The following is a 15,788-nucleotide window of genomic DNA, read 5'->3' as shown; positions in this document are numbered from 1 at the left end:
TCTCTGCTCAGTCTGCTTTACCTGTCTTTTTGCTACAAATGTTTGAAACCACACCAGAAATGCCATCCAGCAGGATCTAAAAGCCTTTTAATTGACATTTTCTGAGAGGCCAGTGGTGACACTGATTACAGTTAGGAACTATGACAAAAGCTTGCAAAAATAAATAAATAAAAACAGAATGTAATAAGTAATGTGAGATTTTCAAAGCTGGTAAGACCAAGGCCTATTCTGGTTTTCCTTTTCCTACTCTGACCCCCACATATACTAATCTGTAAATTCTACTCAATGCTAGATCTTATTTGTCCTCTCCAAAAAGAAATGCCATAATATGGTCACCTTCCTCTCACCCCATGCCAAGAAAAATAACAGAGTAGCCCAGCACATATTACCAGTCTTAATAAGCTAGTGTCCCAGCAATAGAGAAATACATTTGGGAAGAAAATTTCAGATTCCAATGGATCTTTATTATAAAGAAGGAGAATAAAAAAAAACTTCAGTTTTCAACTTTTTCAGCACTAATATTGCTTTACTGTGTATAAACTTCAAGTTGGGATCCCATTATTTACAAATCTAGAAGGTGGTTACTGTGAGTGCGTTTTAGCTACTAATCCCTATTGAATGGTACACTCTTCAGCAAGCTGCAGTTATCAATTTCCCTAAAAATCACTTAGGGCAAGTTGACTATTATCAGTGCAGTTTTTACTCCAACAGCAAGTAGAAAGATTTTCTTTAGTTATTTCACCTCTGAATGTTCCCCAATAGGGTGCTCTTTTTGTGGGATCCCAGAAATTCAGACCTGAGTCTGGATTTGTTAACTGACCTGTTGCAAGGACAGACACAGAGGCCACAACATTTGTTGAGCTCTGTCAAGGTCTTTTCAGCTTCTTTCATGTCCTTGTTTATTTGGTCCATGCCTTCTTCTATACGGGTTAGTTGTTCTAAAAAAAGTAGTTACAAAACATACAAAGAAGTTGGAGATATTAGACCTTAGAGGGGAAGCTTTTATCTGAAACGTTAATATCTAAGTTATAAATTAGATCTGTATACTCAAGTCACTTGTCCCCTAAAGGAACTTTTTGTAGTAAAAGCAAACAATGGCATATGCTGCAATAGAATTTTTGATTATACGTTTCCAGCAATCCTAAATTAAAAGCTTTTTTTCCTCATAGTGTAATAGCGATGTGGTCTGGATGTTTAGATGTTACTAGCTGCTTTTAAAGTAAAGAAACATTTTGTCAGGGGGATGGGGCGGGAGGCTCGATAGCACAGTTAATTGCACAGCATGCAAACTCTGGTGACATGAACCAGAGCTAAATCTTAAATACTATAACTGCACAAACACAGGAAAATCTGACTAGTGAAGCAACCTCATTTCTATACCAAAATGAGTTACTGAGGCCAAAACCTAATAAATTAGGACACCAAAACATAAGCACAGATATTACTGCAGACCATTAAGACTTAATATTCACAACTCCGCTTTGCACACAGGTAGAATTCACCTCCTTGTTCATCCAGCATGGCAACTGTCTTGATTCCTGCATCCTGAGACTGTAAAGAGAAAAGGAGGTTTGCAGAAATAAACACTGTTTTCAGTACACCAGCACACAGTCAAAGGCTCTAGTGCTAGCTAGAATAACACCTGCTCTGAACTACAATATTGGAATAATGGAAGCTTGCACTGCAGATCATCACTAAGGGCAAGTCTACACTACTGCACTGTAGCGCATCTGGTGAAGACGCGCTGTGTCGATGGGAGAGCACACTCCCATTGGCATAATTACTCCACCTCCCTGAGAGGTGGAAGCTATGTCGGCAGGAGACCGTTTCCCATGGACAGAAAATAATGTCACACTGGTGCTAAGTCAATGTAACTTACATCACATGCGGGGAGTGGGGGGGGAAATGTCATTTTCACACCCCTGAGCAATGTAAGTTACAGCAACTTAAGTGATAGCGTAGACCAGCCCTTAGTTTCGACACGTGACAGGATAGTGTAAAAAAAAAAGTTACTACATAGTGACAATACTGTAGTTCTGGTAAAAACCTTAGTGTTCTGAGAGTTTTTTGGACTGACAATTCTGCTTGTCGCAGTGCAGAAGCAATTAAAAGTTGGTAGGAATCCCTTTTGAGTTATCTAAACAGGGAAAGGTATTTCAAGTGATTTGCTGTACTCAGATATTCAAACAGATCAAACTTGGCATGGACAAATCAATGAGAAATCAATTCCAACCTCACCACCTAGGTCACTGCCCAGTGGATAAGACCTTTACATAGGATGGCCAGGGTAGGCAGGGAAAGTGGTTTGACTTCCTCCTAGAGGAAGCCTTATGAGCCTAGTCTCTAGACTCTACACCAGATCAGCCACTTGCCCTTTGAAGGAACAAAGTAGCCTACGTTCAATTTTAAGCCAGTCAAATTCAACAGCAGCTCTGGCACGGGAAAATCATTCCCGAAGCTTAGTCAGGGCTGAAGTGCTCAAGTTTTCAAATGGGCACTGAGGACACATCAGTACAGAAACCCCTGGGTCCAACTATTGAGCCTACAAGGGTAGAACTTTCTGCTCCAATGCAGCTTTTGTTTAAGGATCTTAAAGTGTGGGGACTTTAAAGGCGCTTGCAATTTCTCAAGTACTGAAGAAACCAGTATTAAGTATGTTATTACCAGAGACACCAATACTGAAGAGCTTTGTTAAATTAGAATTAACTGATGTGGTACCCCATTAGTGCCAGGATTTCTCTCAGTTCCTAAAATAGTATGTGCCACAGCACCAGGCAGTCAAGCACAGCCTCAATCAAATCTTCATTTTGAGGATGCATCTTTGTCATCTTCAGCTGTCCTTAACTCTAAGAGCAAGTAAAAGCTCAAGTCTTCAGTGTTATTAAGTCTTGGCACATTCCTCAGAAGGGAAATTATTTTTTTACTATGAATCCAAAAAGAATGAACACAAGATGCCTCCCATGACAGCCTTTGCCAAGGATGTGTCTCAGTTTGCTGGTAATGCCAATCCCCATCCAACTCTTGGCTCACTGACAGCAGTCAATGAGGATTAGAAGTCCCAGGGCAGGTCAGACCTTCCCTTTGGCCATGGAAACAAAAAACAGATGATATAGATATAGATCTCACACACTCTACTCCTCAGGTACTGTGGCTGGTTGCTGGTTACCAAGCAGTCATGGCTGGATACAAGTTTCAACTTTGGGAACTGATGGTCAGTTTCCTTGTGGCTTCAGATGGAATTACTATGGATTGCCAGATATTAGAGAGACTGTGATAGGTCATCCAATTCCACTCTGTGTTGCTTCTATGTTGTCTTGCATCCCAAAAGTTACTTTACCTTTTAACACTGGTCACAAGACACCAACAATTTCTGACCTGTCAGACAACATGGAAGTGCAGGAGATTCAGCTGCAACCTAGAAAGCCATCTACACAACTGTGGCTCTCAGAAGGGGAAAAGTTTCTCTTTAGATAACCAAAAATTTGTCTCCATATTCTGTATCCCTTTAACCAGGTTATTTTTTAAAGCCCTAGTCTCCCCCCCCCCCACCCCTCAAGGTACACTTGTCTGCCATTTCATCTTATCTTCTGCCAGTAGACAGTTCTAGTGTTTCTAGTTATTACAGAAAAAACAAAAAAAAAAAACAAAAAAAAAAACCACACTTCTCCAAACTTCTTTTTCAATTACTATTGTTACAAAGTTACTGTATCTGAAAGATAAGATAAATTTCTTTTTTTTTTCCAGTTTACTTTGTACATTTGACAAAGTCTCCTCTGTATAGTCAATTTACTCTGAAATTGTTTGATATCACTGCTTTACCAGGTTGGTGCATTTCCAAAGATTTAGTAAGTGCTCCCTTACCTCAACAGCCAGGCCAAGAATCCTCCTTGTGCTTTCTAAAGACTAGAAAGAGAAGATTTAACATAGTGAAGCACATGTTGTAAAAGAATCAATAAGACTCTCAAACACTAAAAGTTCAATATAAGAAAATGGCTAGTGCACAAAACTTTAGTAACTCAGAAATAAGGGATAAGCAACTATCCACACCTATATATCAGAGCTACAATGATCTAGGATTCTTTTCCATTAGCCATTATTCATATTTCTCAGTCAAAAAAATAAAAAGTTGATACTTCAAGTAGCTCCTCGGATACTAGAAAAAACTGCTCCGAGATATCTCGGGGACAATTACTATAGCTAGGCAAAGATCAGAAAAATAGGAGTATAACTTCAGGATCCTAAAATGTGTGTTTAAGCACCTGCCTGGTTTTAAGAGGGTGAGCACCCCACAGATTTCATTGGTTTCAATGGAAGTTGTAGGTGCTCAGCATTTTTTAAATCTGGCAGGTTGCACTTCAGGAGTGAAATTTCAGGCTCCTATTTAAAAAACAAACAAACAAACAAAAAAAAACCCCAGCAGCTACAAGGTGAAAACCAGGTGAAGATAGAGAAGTTCAGGATATTCAACTTTGCACTTGCAGTCTTCTTCCTAGGCTCCCCCCACTTTCCTATTCTGCACAAGTTATGATAATTGTATATTAGGATCCTGAATGAGCCCTGGGAAAAAAAAGTTTACCTCATCAGTGACTTGGTGGGCCCTCAATTGAATTTCTTCTGGTGACAGTTCAGCCATGATGAGATGTTGCTTTAGAAGGAGTTGATCAAAAGGAACTAAGGTCTAGTCTCCTGTAAAAATCAAAACAGAACATTAATGCATAAGTAGTTCTGGGGACGGTGTGCATTAGTATGTAAAGGCTGCTGCAAATGACATTTTTCAGCTGAAAAAAAGATGATTGAAAGCAACACGCTTAACTCAAAGAGTATAAAAGCATGCCTACTTCCTTCTGCACAGTACAATGCTTGTATAGTACTAGTGGTTATTTAACAGAGCTATTCACTTGTGTGTTACAAAATTGAGGTAGGAGTGAAAACACTCATGATCTAACCAGCAAATAAAGTATTTTAATGTAGGTTTTCTTTCTGCTATTATTAAACCCCTGTCCTAGAAAGGATATTTACATTTCATTGGGAAACTCTGGCTACTGGTCATTTCCTGAGTTCTTTCTAGACCAGAAAGTCTTAAAGTACAAAAATTTCACAAAACAAGAACAGAAATCAGACTCATGATTTTGGAGTCAGGGAAAACACTAACCATTGTACCCATTAGTCTGAAAATACAAATTGCAGGTATCACTTTTCAGCATGAAGTGTGTAATGTACTTGAAAATAATGTTTAATTATATACACAGCATCCAAATATGCACTGATTCTATTCTATTCTACACAGAGGGCAACCACAGGGCTCCACATTCTGCCCCTGCAGCTCCCATTGGCCAGAAACCATAGCCAATGGGAGCTGCAGAGGTGGTGCCTGTGGACGGGGCAGTGTGTGGAGCTGACTGGCTGTGCCTCTACATAGGAGCCAGAGAGGTGACATGCCGCTGCTTCTGGGGGCTGCTTGAGGTAACCACCACTCAGACACTGCACGCCCCCATCTCCCTGCCCCAGCCCTGATCCCTCCTCCTTCCCTCTGAACTCCTTGGTCCCAGCCTGGAGCATCCTCCTACATCCCAAACCCTCATCCCCAGCCCCACCCCGGAGCCCACGCTCCCAGCTGGAGCTCTCACTCCCACTGCACTCCAGCCCAGACCCCCCCTCCCACACACTCAACTCTTCATTTCTGGCCTCACCACAGAGCCTGCACTCCCAGCCAGAGCCCTTACCCCCTCCTGCACCCCAACCCCCAATTTCATGAGCATTCATGGCTTGCCATACAATTTCCATACCCAGATGTTGCCCTTGGGCCAAAAAGTTTGCCCACTCCTGCTCTAGAGTATTGATTTTAATTTGGTAACAGCAAGACCTTTATAGTCCAGATTTCTGTAACTGTAGGGCAGTGGCTCTCAACCTTTCCAGACTACTGTACCCCTTTCAGGAGTCTGATTTGTCTTAGGTACTCCCAAGTTTCACTTCATTTAAAAAACTACCTGCTTACAAAGTCAGACATAAAAATACAGAAATATCACCACACTAACTGAAAAATTGCTTACTTTCTCATTTTTGCCATATAATTATAAATCAATTGGAATATAAATTTTGTATTTACATGCCAGTGTATAGTATATAAAGCAGCATAAACAAGTCATTCTCTGTACAAAATTTTAGTTTGTACTGACTTCACTAGTGCTTTTTATGTAGCATGTTGTAAAATTAGGCAAATATGTAAATGAGTTGATGTACCCCTGGAAGACCTCTGCATACTCACAGAGGTATGCATACCACTGGTAAAGAACCACTGCCGTTGGGTATTGGCCAATGTTAATTACTGTGAATATCTTCCTAGATTTCTGCCTGTGAACTAAATGTACTACAATGAGCAATATTCTCCACAGTTGGCATGAATTAGATTTACTTTATGAAGAACATTAATTGCCTAATGCTAAGAAGGACCTTGAGCATTTGGAAAGCTTTGTTTACGAACACATTCTGGTACCACCTTCCCTACCACAAAGCCCTCAGCATCTAAACTCAATGAAGTTTGTCTACCTGGAGAAAAAAAGTCAGTGTTTTTGATAAATCCAAGGCACTCCGTTTTTAAGAACCGGATCATCCTGCCACTAATGCACTTCTAACTCCAGCCTAAAGAGAGGTCTTCTATAGATGACTGACAGATCAGAAAGCAACAGGTTAAGAAAGAGGAGAGAAGGGAAAGAAGAGTGGGCTCAACCACCTTAGCACTTCAATATATCAAATAAAATAACCTTTTATTACATGTGTCCTTAAAGAGTCAAGAGTAAATTTAAAGTTGATCCATAGATCCACAAAATTAAATAAGGCTTGAGTTGAGGTTGCTGCATCATATGCTTATGCTTTTGTGCCTTCGTGTTGCAATACGTGACACAAGACAATACCATTTGGAGATTGAAAAGCCATCCATTATATGGATTTAAAGATGTGGCAACCCCCAGTCAGAACTTCATTGAAGGTTCTAGTCAGACTAGCAACCTGAAAGTTATTCCTTTCCATCCACTTCTCTATTTATCATGCTTAAGAAACTGGTTTCAGTTTGTAAGTGTGTGAAATAGTCATAATGTATCAATACCAGAATACCAGCTAGTCTATGAATTCAATCTCTTCAAAGCTATCATCATTTTACTTCGTGTACAAGATCATCCCTGATTAATTCGAAGAATAAAATAATATCCCAACAGTAACGTTGCATCTGACAAAGTGGGTATTCACCCACGAAAGCTCATGCTCCAAAAACATCTATTAGTCTATAAGGTGCCACAGGATTCTTTGCTGCTTTTACAGATCCAGACTAACATGGCTACCCCTCTGATAGTTGGAGAGAATACAGTTTTGACAGATACTGGAACAGAAGAGAAAGGGTATTACCCAGAAAAACATTGGATACTAGACAATGGTTTTAAACCATCAGCCTTCTAGCACCTTTTCAACAATCTTCATTTCCTCTTTCAGCTACAATTGAGAAATGACTTTGTTTACAGCTTTCCTCAGCACTGCCTTGACACTGAAGCACCAAGTTCCTCAATATTAACCTACAGTATCTATATGCAGAGTTTTAGACAGAACGCAAAAAATGCACTTATGTGCACTGGGTGCAGGGAAGGGAGAATGGCTAACAATTATTTCACAGTAAGAACAAAGAATCTAAAACTGAGCCAGCATAAATTTGAAACCAAGAACACCCAATTTAAAGTCATCTGCAGAAGACACTGTTTTTCTACTCTGTAGGGGAGACAGCCATGACCTCTGAAAAAGAATTATACATGGTACTAAAACTAGGGAAAATTCTTTTCCAGCAATAGTAAATTTGCTATCAATTTTTTTTCAAGGCACCACAACTACACACAAATTTGGGTTGAATTCTGTTAAATTTTTGCAACAGTTTGAAAAAATTAACATTCTATTTCAACCATTTTGAAACAAAGCGTTTCAGCATTTCACTTTGAAATGGTGTTTTCTTTAGAAAAAACTAAAATTTCAAAACAAAAAATGTCAACACTTGAAAACCACTCCAACAAAATGGAAAAAAAAAAGTTTCAATTAAGCAAGACATTTTCGTTTTACCCAAAATCGAGGTGTGGGGGGGAGAAGTGTATTTTCCTTTTTGGCAAGAAAAACTGAAGAGAGTCAGTTTTAATTCAAACTGACAATTTTTTCCCCAGGGGATTTTTTGGTTCGGTCACTTAACTGAAAAATCAAAATTAGTCACTCAGCTTTTATACCCTTACCAGCCAAGTTGCTTCCAGGATTCCTTGGAATTTGAGGTATTCTTATGTTGAGTATCATCTCATGTAACTATTTAGAGAGCATTCCCAAAGGGCTAGCAAAGTTGTTTTAGCAGAAGAAAAACTAATCCCATATAGCAATTTTTTCACATTATGACTAATGGACTTTTTTGTTAAGAAGTCTTCTACAGTGCACAGACATTGGAGTTTCACTTAAAGCATAAGAAAGTCACAAGGTAACAATGCCTCATTTTCACTTCAATTTTCACCCACACAACTCCAGGCATGTCATTTTTACTGTAAGAGAGAACCCGAAAAGGCATGTACTACTTTGAGGGGAAGTGGTTCTGCTGGCTGCAAGTCCTTTCCAGTCAAAGCTAAATGAAACAGTAAACAAAATTAAGGATATTTACAATTTTGTTTTTTCTAAGGCTGAAAGGGATTTCCCCCCTTTTTCCTCTTGAAGCCAACCTAGCCATGTGCTAGTTCCTAAACACTACCATTATAGTGAACTAGAACAGGAGTACACAAATGTTAGTTCCTTATATAGCCTTATAAAGAAGTACATTTTAATGGAAGTTTCACAAGAAGCTAGTCTATGAATTCAATCTCTTCAAAGCTATCATCATTTTACTTCGTGTACAAGATCATCCCTGACAAGTTCGAGGAATAAAACAAAATGTCCCAACAGTAACGTTGCATCTGACGAAGTGGGTATTCACCCACGAAAGCTCATGCTCCAAAAACGTCTGTTAGTCTATAAGGTACCACAGGATTCTTTGCTGCTTTTACAGATCCAGACTAACACGGCTACCCCTCTGATAGTTGGAGAGAATATAGTTTTGACAGATACTGGAACAGAAGAGAAAGGGTATTATCCAGAAAGCATACAAGAAGAGTTTCCTCATTATACATGACATTTCGTGGAATCCATGTTTCTACTCCCAATCCACTTCCTCTCCCCCCCAAAAAAGAGAAATTGGAAACAGGAGACTATACAGAATCTCAACTGATTTAAAGTGTCCAGTGCTCATTTTGTCAACCACAAATCTCATCAAGGCTGGCAATATGTAGCTGATACTTTCCTTATTGTCTAAGGATCAAATATCATGGTTAGCACAAGCTAGACCACCACTCCCAGGGGGAAAGTTTGGCTCTCTCAGAATAAGGGACAAACAAATGCATTAACAGAACGCTAACTTATAGGTTAGAATTTGCTTACATTTAACTTCTGTTACACAGTCCTAGTAAGGCTCCCTCTGCTAGAGCCGATCAGGCTGCTGTGTTTGTGACCTACAACACTGGGCCTGTGTGCTCTTAAGCTTCTGTTGGTCCGAGCACAGGCTGTAGCATAGTCTCCTTCCTCTGCCAGAGATGAAAATTTCTGGTCACAGGTTTGTCTGTTCTCCCTTTACAGAAATGGTTCTACTGACGCACCTGCCTTAGACCTTCCCCTCCCCAAGACCAATGCTAAACCAGAGTCCCCAGCACCTTAAGCACACGCTTTCCCAGAGCTCCAGCCCTGTAGGTGCTCAGAGTTTACAGTTCACCTCTTCAGGGACACATGATAATGAAAGCAAACAGACAGTTCATGCCAGTTTATTTAATTTGCTTTGTTAGCCAAGCAGTTAATTGATCTTGCAATGCTGATGCCCAATATTCATCTATTTTCTGAGCCGCTTATCTTACAGTTCCCCTCATACAACATAATCAGTTAAAAAAAAGGGAAGAACAAAAACTACACAGATATCCCTTTGTTGCTGTAGTTTGCCCTCCCTTGTGCTAGAACCTTTCCCTGCTGCCTCCCTCTGCAGAAGCCTTTCACTGATGTGTGTAGCTACATACCACGGTGTGCATACAGCTTGCTTTTGACTGCCGTGTGTAGCTACATATACCCACTGCCACCAGTGAGATGCAGCCTAGATGTAGCTAGAGGACAGGGAGCTGCAGGACACTGCTTTAAATATGAGCAATAGCATCCATTGAAGGAGTAACATCAGGTCTTGGTAGCAACTTTACTGCTACCCTGCAAAGAAAAGGGCTCCCTTGTAAAGGGTCAGTGCCAAAAAGTGATGGGAGACACCACAACCACATGGCCTGCAAATCATAATGGCCACAACCTTCCCCCTGGCCAAAGTGTGGGGATGCCAGGGAAAAACAAGTTCTATTTACAGTATGAAGGTTCCAAATTTGATCACAAGTTTTATTCAATAGTTGTTTTTGGGCATACAGTAGAACCTCAGAGTTATGGACCCCTCAGGAATGGAGGTTATTCGTAACTCTAAAACATTCATAACTCTGAACAAGATGTTATGGGATACTCCTCAGGGCGGACTGCTTGGAGTGTGTGCTCACAGCTGTGCCCACGAACTTCAGCGTCTTCACCTTGTACCTGTAAGTGGCTGCCTAGCGAATGGGGGTGTGCACAGGCAGCTGATTCTAGCCCCGGCTGCAAGGGTGATGAGTGAGACACTCTGGGGCACTGCGGTGTCAGCGGGTACATCAGGGGTAGGCAACCTATGGCATGCATGCCAAAGGCAGCACGCGAGCCGATTTTCAGTGGTACACTCATTGCCCTGGTCCTGGCCACTGGTCCGGGGCCTCTGCATTTTAATTTAATTTTAAATGAAGCTTCTTAAACATTTTTAAAAAACACCTTATTTACTTTACATACAATAGTTTAGTTATATATTATAGACTTATAGAAAGAGACCTTCTAGAAACGTTAAAATGTATTACTGGCACACGAAACCTCAAATTAGAGTGAATAAATGAAGACTCGGCACAGCACTTCTGAAAGGTTGCCAACCCCTGGGGTACATGGTGCAGGCTGTGGCTGTTTAAAACGGAGCTGCTCCTCCAGAGTGCAGCGTGCAGCCAGGAGCTTGGGCTCCAGCTCCAGCAGCAAACACTCCAGGCCAGGTTCCAGTAGGAACTCAGGAAGTTTTTTTGGAGGGGGCAGGAAAGAAACTGTGCTTGTAGCTTACAGGAAAGCTGCAGATCCCAGCACTGCTCCTACTCTGCCTGCTGGAGGGCTCACAGCTGTGCCTGTGAAACTCAGCAACTTCACCTCCTACCTCTAAGGGTACGTCTACACTACAGGATTATTCCGATTTTACATAAACCGATTTTGTAAAACAGATTGTATAAAGTCGAGTGCATGCAGCCACACAAAGCACAATAATTCGGTGGTGTGCGTCTATGTACCGAGGCTAGCATCGATTTCTGGAGCGTTGCACTCTAGGTAGCTATCCCGTAGCTATCCCATAGTCCCCGCAATCTCCCTCGCCCATTGGAATTCTGGGTCGAGATCCCAACACATGATGGTGCAAATACAGTGTCGCGAGTGATTCTGGGTAAATGTCACCACTCATTCCTTCCTTCGTGAAAGCAACGGCAGACAATCATTTCACACCCTTTTTCCCTGGATTGTCCTGGCAGATGCCACAGCATGGCAACCCTGGAGCCTGTTTTGCCTTTTGTCACTGTCACCGTATGTGTACTGTATGCCGCTGACAGAGGCAGTACTGCAGCACTACACAGCAGCATTCATTTGCCTTTGCAAGGTAGCAGAGACGGTTATCAGTCGCTCTGTACCGTCTGCTGCTGTCATGGGTGCTCCTGGATGGCCTTCGCTGAGGTCGGCCGGGGGTACAAAGACAAAAATGGGAATGACTCCCCGAGTCAATCCCTCCTTTATGGTATATCTAAAAATAGAGTCAGTCCTGCCTAGAATATGGGGCAAGTGTACTAGAGAACCAGTATATCAGAGAACTAGAGAGCACAGCCGCTCCGTGTCAGATCCCGCAGAAATTATTAGCTGCATGCCATTCTAGGGGGTGCCCCTGCAACAACCCCACCCGTTGCTTCCCTTTCCCCCAACTTTCCTGGGCTACCGTGGCAGTGTCCCCCCATTTGTGTGACGAAGTAATAAAGAAAGAATGCAGGAATAAGAAACACTGAGTTTTTAGTGAGATAAAATGAGGGGGAGGCAGCCTCCAGCTGCTATGATAGTCCAGGCAGGACAGAATCTTTTCTTTAGACATTAAAAGGGGGGAGGGGGGTTGATGGAGCTCAGCCCCCAGTTGCTATGATGAGGATGGTTACCAGCCATTCTGTACCATCTACAGGGAATCATTCCTATTTTTACCCAGGCGTCCCTGGCCGACCTCATCTGAGGCCAGCCAGGAGCAATCACAGGATGATGAGGACAGCTATCAGTCCTTTTGTATGGTATCGTCTGCCCCTGGGGTGGGGAAGGGAGAGGATGCTGCTATTCATTGCCGCAGCACCGCGTCTACCAGCACCATGCAGTAGACATAGGGTGACATAAAAAAGTCAAACGATTTTTTTCCCTTTTCTTTCATGGAGGGCGAGAGGGGGGTAAATTGACGAGATATACCCTGAAACACCCTGGACAATGTGTTTGACCCTACAGGCATTGGAAGCTCAGCCAAGAATGCAAATACTTTTCAGAGACTGCAGGGACAGCTGGAATCCTCAGTACCTCCTCCCTCTCTCCATGAGCGTCCATTTGATTCTTTGGCTTTCCATTACGCTTGTCACACAGCACTGTGCTGTGGCCTCTGTCTATCATAGCCTGGAGATTTTTTCAAATGCTTTCTCATTTCGTCTTCTGTAACAGAGCTGTGATAGAACAGATGTCTCCTCATATAGCGATCAGATCCAGTATCTCCCGTACGGCCCACGCTGGAGCTCTTTTTGGATTTGGGACTGCATGGCCACCTGTGCTGATCAGAGCTCCACGCTGGGCAAACAGGAAATGAAATTCAAAAGTTTGAGGGGCTTTTCCTGTGTACGTGGCCAGTGCATCCGAGTACGGATTGCTGTCCAGAACAGTCACAATGGTGCACTGTGGGATACCGCCTGGAGGCCAATACCGTCAATTTGTGGCCACACTAACCCTAATCCGATATGGTAATACCGATTTCAGCACTACTCCTCTCGTCAGGGAGGAGTACAGAGACCGGTTTAAAGAGCCCTTTATATATCGATATAAAGGGCCTTGTTGTGTGGATGAGTGCAGCGTTAAATCGGTTTAACGCTGCTAAAATCTGTTTAAACGGGTAGTGTAGACCAGGCCTAAGTGGCTGCCTCCCACATAGCAAGTAGGTGGGTGGGTGGGGGAAGACAGGCAGCCCCAATGTGCCTACTTTTAAGATGCAATACAGGTACAGTACAGTATTTGTCTTTGGTTTTTTGTCTCCACTGCCACCTGATTGCTTACTTCTGGTTCCACATGGTGTCCGGTTGATCAGTCAGTCTATAACTTTGTTTGTATCTTTGGAGGTCCTACTGTAGAACCAGTTTCATACTTGTGAACTAGGTGAATTTCACCAGCAAAATGACAGGAGTTAATATATAGCACCATATTTCCACGGAGCTCTTCAGAGGTCACATAGCTGTTAGCCAAAGAACAAGGAGCCAAGAAGATCTTATAAGTCAGCTAAAAACAGAACTTAGGTAAGTCACAGCTTCTAGGCCTCACACAACCCTTGGTAAAAGCAAGGCCTCATTGAAAGCTAGATGCTGTATCTGGCCTGAGCTTTTTATTAGCTATAGTTTGCTTTAAAAAAAAGTGGACATCTAAGCAGTGATGAAGAAAAAAAAGTTTGGCTTTCACACATTTTTCAAAAATAAAATTTAACATTTCACATTTGGAACAAAAGTATATTGCTTTGAGTAAAGACAAGTTTATGAATTTTAGATAGGCATCCACACTCTGGAAAGAGATTTATGATTTCAGGTTATTAGAACTGGAATCTCTCTTTTTCTATAGGCTGGATTCAGCACCAATATGCCCCTAGATTCTAAGCATGCCGATTTTTTAGAACTTCTGGATCCTCATGAAGAAGGTGGATGTGCTTTTTCTCCACATCTATTTCCTAGTTCAATAAGAAGTTGAAGAACAGAATAAAGCAGATATTGCAGAAGATTTTGAATCCCAAATCTACATGGCAGTCCCTAGGCATCTGTGTCTTGAAACACTATAAGGGAAGTTAGAGGCACTGTCCCTGATCCCATACACAGAAATAGCAGCATGGTCCCCCACACCAATACAGATCATGATTGACTTCAAGAGACTCTACACTGGCACTTCTAGGTCTTGATCCAGTAAACAGAAGTAATTCAGTATCTAAAGCAGGGGAAGGCAACCTATGGCACTTGTGCCGAAGGCGGCACGCAAGCTGATTTTCAGTGGCACTCACACTGCCTGGGTCCTGGCCATTGGTCCAAGGGGTTCTGCATTTTAATTTAATTTTAAATGATGCTTGTTAAAGATTTTTAAAAACCTTATTTACTTTATATAACTAAACTATTGTTGTATGTATTATAGACTTATAACTATAGAAAGATCTTCTAAAAACATTAAAATGCATTACTGGCACACAAAACCTTAAATTAAAGTGAATAAACCAATACTCAGCATATCACATCTTAAAGGCTGCTGACCCCTGATCTAGAGTAACATTTGTTTCATTTAGTTTGGTGAGTTAAACTAGAGTAGTCTGTTTCACTTTAGCACAGCACTGTCAATTAAATTAACTGAGTTGCCAAAACGCATGCAGTAAGGTATGCAAATCCATTTTTTTTAAAAGAGGAATAAAACCTAGATCTGACACCAAGACTACTTGAAAGAACCCTTTTAATTTCTGAATAAATTCCTGTATCTTACAGCCAAGACTACTAAGAAACATACCCAACTGTATGATGCAGTTTCAACATAAAGGATTATGGATTGAACTCCAAACTCTGGCATAGACTCAGACTCTAAAGTCAGAAGGGACCATCATGTTTTTCTAATTTGACCTCCTGCACATTGCACGCCACCGAACTGCATCCACCCACTCCTGTAATAGACCCCTAACCTCTGGCTGAGTTACTGAAGTTCTCTAATCTTGATTTAAGGACTTCAAGTTACAAATAATCCACCATTTACATTAGTTTACACCTTCAAGTGACTCCTGCCCCATGCTGTTGAGGAAGACAGGAGGGGGGAAAAAAAAGCGCCTCCCAGGGTCTCTGCTAATCTCATTGGGGGAAAATTCCTTCCCAACCCCAAATACGGTGATCAGTTAGACCCTGAGCATATGGGCAAGATTCACCAGCCAAACATCTGGGAAATAAATCTCTACAGTAACTCAGAGCCCTCCCCATTCAGTGTCCCATCACCAGCCACTGGAGATATTTGCTACTAGCAGTCACAGATCAGCTACATGCCATTATAGACAGTCTTATCATAAATTTATCAAACTCAGTCTTGAAGCCAGCTAGGTTTTGTGCCCCCATCGCTCCCCTTGGAAAGCTGTTTTGGAACTTCACTCCTTTGATGGTTAGAAACCTGTGTCTAATTCAAGCCTAAACTTGTTGATGGTCAGTTTATACGCACTGTTCTTGTGTCCACACTGGTGCTTAAATAACTCCTCTCCCTCTCTGGTATTTATCCCTCTGATGTATTTATAGAGAGCAATCATATTTCCCTATAGCCTTCTTTCAGTTAAACTAAAGAAG

General features: G+C 41.7%; 1 protein-coding gene across 2 annotated transcripts in view; it reads right to left on the bottom strand.

Moving 5' to 3' along the window:
- Nucleotides 1-15,788, bottom strand: part of SNAP23 (synaptosome associated protein 23) — a 42,262-nt gene that overhangs the window by 16,082 nt on the left and 10,392 nt on the right. For both annotated transcript variants that reach the window (XM_030559585.1, XM_030559586.1), the window contains exons 2-5: nucleotides 4,577-4,686; nucleotides 3,862-3,903; nucleotides 1,503-1,551; nucleotides 821-938 (exon numbers count right to left, since the gene is read on the bottom strand). In XM_030559585.1, coding sequence (XP_030415445.1) covers nucleotides 821-938; nucleotides 1,503-1,551; nucleotides 3,862-3,903; nucleotides 4,577-4,633 — 266 coding nt within the window. In that variant the 5' untranslated portion in view covers nucleotides 4,634-4,686. The remainder of the gene's footprint in view (nucleotides 1-820; nucleotides 939-1,502; nucleotides 1,552-3,861; nucleotides 3,904-4,576; nucleotides 4,687-15,788) is intronic.

Source organism: Gopherus evgoodei, chromosome 4, assembly GCF_007399415.2.
Source record: "Gopherus evgoodei ecotype Sinaloan lineage chromosome 4, rGopEvg1_v1.p, whole genome shotgun sequence".
Classification (NCBI taxonomy): domain Eukaryota; kingdom Metazoa; phylum Chordata; order Testudines; family Testudinidae; genus Gopherus; species Gopherus evgoodei.
Note: the sequence above shows the minus strand (reverse complement) of the source record. Positions and strands in the feature narration are given on the sequence as shown.